The sequence below is a fragment of the Marmota marmota genome, unplaced genomic scaffold (assembly GCF_001458135.2).
Source record: "Marmota marmota marmota unplaced genomic scaffold, marMar, whole genome shotgun sequence".
Taxonomy (NCBI): Eukaryota; Metazoa; Chordata; class Mammalia; order Rodentia; family Sciuridae; genus Marmota; species Marmota marmota.
In genome coordinates this window covers 10,813,675-10,820,245 of record NW_026000272.1, presented here as the reverse complement: position 1 = coordinate 10,820,245, position 6,571 = coordinate 10,813,675, and the positions used below count along the sequence as shown (strand labels likewise).

The 6,571-nt window shown below is 33.5% G+C and overlaps 1 protein-coding gene across 1 annotated transcript in view; it reads right to left on the bottom strand.

Annotated features, from left to right (window-relative positions):
* Positions 1-985: 985 nt before the first annotated feature.
* Atp11c (ATPase phospholipid transporting 11C) overlaps positions 986-6,571 on the bottom strand; it is a 100,594-nt gene continuing 95,008 nt past the window's right edge. The window contains exon 29 of the mRNA XM_048796990.1: positions 986-3,619. Within this exon, the coding sequence (XP_048652947.1) occupies positions 3,557-3,619 (63 nt within the window). The 3' untranslated portion in view covers positions 986-3,556. The remainder of the gene's footprint in view (positions 3,620-6,571) is intronic.

Below are 6,571 nucleotides of genomic sequence, written 5' to 3'. Positions count from 1 at the left end.
GGGAGGGGAGGGGGAAGAGGTGGAGGAGAAAGAGAAAGAAGAAAGGAGGAGGAGGAAAAAGATGTAGTAAATAGAGCTCAAAGACAAACAGGATTAAAATCTAACAAAATGCAGAGACTGAAGTATAAAAATGCAATCAGCATCACTGTAACAACTTGGCAGTCAAGGACAGCAGGGTTTTCCAAGAAAAGGTACATTCATGAGGCCTTGGGTGCAGATTAAGCAGTGTAAGGAGAGTGGGAAAAGTATATATGCATACTTAAAAAAAAAACAATTTTGTAGTTGTAGGTGGACAGCATGCCTTTATTTCATTTGTATATTTTTTATGTGGTGCCGAGAATCAAACCCAGTGCCTCACACATGCAAGGCAAGCGCTCTACCACTGAGCTACAGCCCCAGCCCTATATATACTTTTTAAAAATAAAGTCTATTTCTGGCTATTTAAGAATCAAATAGTTTCAATAGGTTGGAGACAGACCATAGCAACAGCAGCATCAAGCACTGCTACGCACACAGTAGAGTCATTCCCTTATCAATATTTATTTCCTGATCAGATTGCACATTTCCCCCTTTCATTAGTGCATTAAAGTTGTATATAATTGTTGGGTTCATTTTGACATAATCATCCATGCATGGAATTTTATTTAATCCATTTCCTGACTGGATTTTTTAAAAAGTTTTGGTACTAGGAATAAAACCCAGGACCTCCCCCCCATGCTAAGCATATACTCTACCATTGAGGAACACTTCCAGCCCCCTGGCTGGACTTTTATTTATGCAATAATAAGAAATGGTTTTTAAAAAACTCCCATGAATATCTTACCCTCTCCAAATTAGTTGTTACCACAAAATGCCAATTTAAATTATGTAGAAATGGTCAGCCTTGTGAACTATGTGAAAAGAGAAAACTTATTTCCCATCACCAAGTTGTTCCCATATTATTTTGATGTCAAACTGAGACCTTTCCAAAAAAGACACTAAAATATCAATCATATCATACCAAAGTTTATTGATTACACCAAAGAAAAATTCTGTAATGAAAAAGGCAAGTTGCATTGATAAAAAGATGGCATCACATTCGTTTTAGAAAGCAACATAGATGTAAAAAATTGCTTATGTGAAAAATGTAATATTGCAGTTCCACTTTGCAAGCTGAAAAATGATTTTTTGTCAACATTTGCATAAAATCTGAACATTTATATGCTGCCTGTTACTAAAAAATTTCATCACTAGATTATGAATTTTGCAAATTTTAGGCTTACATTTATACTGTTGCTGGTGTATATGTGGTAGATATGGAATGAATAGTTTCAGTTTAATAGGCAACAACCTCAAGCAGTGTACAACAGTTGTGAAAATGATCAGGACATTTTGATAGCTCAAGATTATTCAAATTATAAATATGTGGTTCTGTTATTACATTTCCTCCCCTTCTGTCACAAAATAGGGTGGTCAGATTGTAGGAATACTAGATGGATTATTCAAAATTATTTCATCTGTTAACTTCACACTAGCCATTTTATAGCTCATTAATAAAAATACCTTTCAAAAAAAAGCCAGGTCCTTCTCAAGGGTCTAGGCCACGATCTTATATATCATTGCCATTCTAAATTTGACCTGTAGTGCTCAGTGTAACGTGTAGCTGAAACATGACTCTAAATCTCCTTTACTCTTTCTTGTTGGCAGCAACACATTTTACATGCAACCAATTTTATTTCTACTATGCTGAATGTTCTAATTATGCCAGCTCTTTAATGGTTCTGGCATTATACAAGCCTACTTTGGCTCTCTTATTTGTATTCAGTCCCTACAGTTCTTCTGAAAAACAACATAGCAACAACTATAAAAACAAGAACAACAACAATAACAAGAACAAAACATCAAAAGCTTTCCTGGGTTAGACATTTTAGCTCTTTGGGATAGGCAAAGAATTTAAAGACTTTGTCTTTAGCACATTACCTCAAATACAGGCTACCAGAAAACAGCACACTTAGGCAGTTGTGAATGACATCTAACAAAATACTCAAAAATAATATTGACAGAGGAAAACAAATTAAATAATAAAAGGGATAAGTAATGATGAAATGGTTTCTGATAATTAAAATTATGTCCTTTCTAGAATTAAAAAAAAATACACCTAAACATTAACACAAAATATATGTGGAAGAAAACTACACCTAAACATTAACACAAAATATATGTGCCATATGGACTATATAAAGATATTGGTAGAGATTGAATCCAGTACTTTTCCAAATCAAGGTACAATCTACACATTAATAATAGTACAGGCATGCCAGAAAGAAAAAGGTAGAAATTGATATGAAAATATTTTAAAAGATCATTTTAATTTAGCAGTCAAATCTGAGACCATTTACATCCAAAATGTGTCTGATTTTACCAATGAATAAAGACATTTCATATTTAGTTTTAAGTGAACTCATTAGGAGCCTAAAGTCTTCTAAGTCCAGCAAGTTGAGGCCCTAACCAAGATCAATTTAACAGTTTAGAATTATACCACTTGCACTGGTCAAATTAGCTATGAGAGAGACACAGAGTCATACCTCTACAGGCAGAACCAGCTTGGGATGGATGTCTCCTCTTCCCCAAATTGGCAAGTTAAAAAAAAAGGTGCTGCATTATATGCATGACTGCAACCTCTTTGAAATAAAAACCGTTTAAAATAAGTTGTTCTTTCTAGTCTCTTTACATAAAATGATAAAAGGCTATTATTTAGAATGGCTTTATTTTTGTATAAAAATGATCTTACCCACTTTGCCTCAGTTTCCAGTAAAATAAACAATGGAAAAAAATCTGTTTATTCCCTATTTTGAGGGACTACTAAATGACTGAAATGTTTTATGCTTTATTTTCAAGTCTAGTAGCCTTACACCCATAAGTGGTACTTAATTCAGAAAAACAAAAACAAACATTTTTTTCTGTTCTCACAATAACAACCAGAGTCAACACTTCCCACACAAGTGTTCAAGGTATTTTTGGGCAAAGATATTCTACTAAGACACAATTAGCATGTGGGTGAACAGAAAAGATGAACTCTCCCATCTGATGCATCGATACCATCTAGTCCTTCAGTATTCAAGTATTCCTTTTGTTTGAAAAAAAATAATTTAAGATGATCATTCAGCAGGAATGAGAAATGTGGTCCAAACAGTCTATGTCTTCTGCCAAGCAAAAAATGTAATACTGTATTTTAGTAAAATCTATTCATTCCCATTACATGACTTCTACTTTATACTATTGTATTTAAATCCATTCACAAAGTCAATGGGTTAAAAGAGCACCCATTTGGTAGTTAAGATTATTCTAACTAAAGCCAGAATTTTAAATATTCTTGCTTTCAACTTCATATAATTCTTAACTTAGAACTTTGGCCATAATGGCTAATTATAATAACTGTAAATGCTTAGGAGAGTACTTTAATGGACATTTATTCTGAACCCTAAGACATAAGAGAGTGGTTTAGTTTTTGTTGCATATCGAGTATCCTGAGATGATAACTTTTTTGGTGGTTTCTTCATGTTTTCTTTTTTTTTTTTTAGCTGTAATCACTGTCAATATGCTTGTAGGACAATAACATAGGCAGTTCAAGATTCGGATTCTGAAAAATTTAAAATATACAGTTAAAAGATGTATTTTAATAATAATATAAAACCATCTGTTTAGCATTTTCAAAAATAAATCACATAGTAAATTTTGTTATGCAAGTAAAGCAACTGTCTCAACAAACTGTCAAGTTTTATTCACATGCAGGGGCAAAAAAAAAAAAAAAACAGTGGCACAATTACCAGATTTTAACCCTGTCTTCATTTGTCAGCTGAGTAGATTCAGGTTTGCTTTTTGCTTTTGGATTGCTCCAGGTTTCTCCTAATAATACTACAGCAGAGTTTTAACATACTTTGATCCCTTCCTGTAGGCTGGAAGCTTCTTGAAAACAGGTACATTTTATTTATCTTTTTATCTCTAGTATCTAGTACAATGTCTGGCACATAGTAGATGCTCAGGAAATGTTGAATGAATGAATGAATGGGTTACTTTTTTTGGATGTGTGAATTTTGACAGGAACTCTGAAGATATATTCAGTTTTAGAAGAGTTCTGAGAAAATTTTCTTCCTTTACTGAAGGAAACATGCTCCCCCCCCAAACTACTTAAGTTATTTTCCATTTTGGTAGATCATGGGCTATCAGTCAATTGACTCTTCTACTTTTCTTATGTATCATCTTTTTAGAAAATGAACCAAAGAAATTTCTGTAAGGAATCTGTAGATTCTTTTCTGTGCTTTATACATCATAAAATTCTATAATCAGAATGGAGTATAATGGACAAACTGATCACTGAATGTATTTCAGGTATATTGAGAAGTAGAAGTCATATGCCTAACTTTGATTTTCCACTCAAACTCAAGCTTTTTCAACCTGAGTAGCGAAGGTCTTAAGGAAAATGCTATTTCTTTCCATTTTGGGATATCATTCTTGACATGGACATTACAAATCCATCAGAATAGAATATCTTTCATTTCTATTTATGTTCCATGTACTTCAGAACCACTACTTGGTATTCAGGCAGCTCTGCAGGGTCATGGTGACTCTAACTAAAATAAGGTTGCCAGTCGCATTGAGAGAATATCAAAGGAGTCAGCTGGTTCCCTTACAAACCAACTCAGTGGCTTTTTATCAGCCAAATATTCTCCTTGGAGGAGAAATAATGTTACATGAAAATCTATTCCTGGAAGAAATAACTACATTAAAATTATAACAATTATTAAAAAAAAAAAAAAAAAAAAAAACTTTCCTTGGTTCTATGTTAGCCATTGTAGGAGTTAAGGCCCTGGAGAAGCCAAAAGCTGTAGCAGTGTCTGCTACTCAACCTAGTGCCCCAACCATAGACCAAACTAAAGAAAGCAATCCAGGGGGATACAAAATTAACTGGAAACAGTTCAGCTAAAATGCATCTTACAGTTTAGGACAAAGTAATCTGGGACAAAGGGGTCAAAGACTTTGAAGGTTACTGAGAAACAATTCATCACTGAGGGGAAACATACACATGAGTCATTACAAAATGCGTAAAAAGATGAACACAGCAAAAGGAGTCCACTTCCAAAATAACACTGCAGATGCAGACTGTGGTGAACTGCAGGAGGTAAAAGAACCAATGGATTCAATCCATTAGTTTAATTTTCATTCTTTTCCAGAGGGAGGGAGATTTGATAGCTGATGAAAAAAAAAATGGGCATCTGAAGTAGACTCAATCATTAGCCTCAAAGTGAACTGACCCAGAATCTTATGATGATCATTAATTTTTTTGTGTGTGTGAAAGATGGCCCTGCTGTAAGCTGTACAGAGTTGTTTCCAAGCTGATATTGTAAGTCTCGTTCATGAATTACTCTAAATTCCCATAGATGGATAAAAGACCTCTAAAGATGTGGGTGCCAAAACCCCTGCAGTAGGAAATGTAGAGTGAACATAAAGAAATCACTCTGAGTTAAAGGGCTCATCCTATGGTATTTCAATTCCCCCCCAAACATATATTTTGGGGTCAATGATATAATATGGTATAAAATAAATTTACACATTTTTGGAAATATGAACTGTGAGGCATTTTATATCATTAGGCATGCATCCCCCTGAATGGCTAGGAAAGATTTTACCTCTGAGAGTTGAAACATTTAGCTTGAATAAAACTTGACATTAAAAAAGTTATGATTAGAGTAGACTGGTTCATTAACATGTATTTGGGGATCAGACAGTTACAAGGACATTAAGTGTATACCTGCAAACACACAGACACAGCACATGAAGGTACAGACACATTTGATTATTTTTACAAAATTCCGAGAAAAACATGCAATGCTAAACTGACTTGATATTATACAGATGCAATTTTGGAATATTTATTTTTAATTTTCAAAATTGTCTTTATAAATCAGAATTATATTTCATAATGATTATCAATAAGCATTTTCACATGATGGAACAACCATGACAACTTTCCACTTACAAATTAAATATATTGTATCACTAATTCAGTTTTGAAATATGTCTAAAATTTTCTTAGGGGGGTTTAGCAAATTTAAAATATATATTTCCTATATTCCAAGTAATGCATCTTTATATTTTTGCAAAGAATAGTATAAAGTTCACCACACCAACAGCAGAGACAATTTAGAGAGTGATATTTTCATTTTTTCTTTATAATGCTGTTAATCTGTTTCTTTAAAGCCAGCCCACTTGTTTAACACTAGGTACCTGTTACAATATATTAGATTCGTCTGAGAATGTTCGTAAAAGAAGAGGTCTGACTGAAGGTCTGGTGGATAATGAGTCAGATGCCCTTCTACAGCTCAGATTTCTCTGTAATAGTGAGGCAAAGATACTTAAAGCATTTGAAGATTGGTTAACCTACCTTGTGATAAAAATGTAAAAGAAAAAATCATTTCCTATAGACTACACTCTTGTGGCCAAAGGTACAAATGATTAATTACACTACATAGCAAATGAGTAACATTCAAATGAATACATTTAAAGGCCTAAGAAAGTCTTCAACTCATATTGT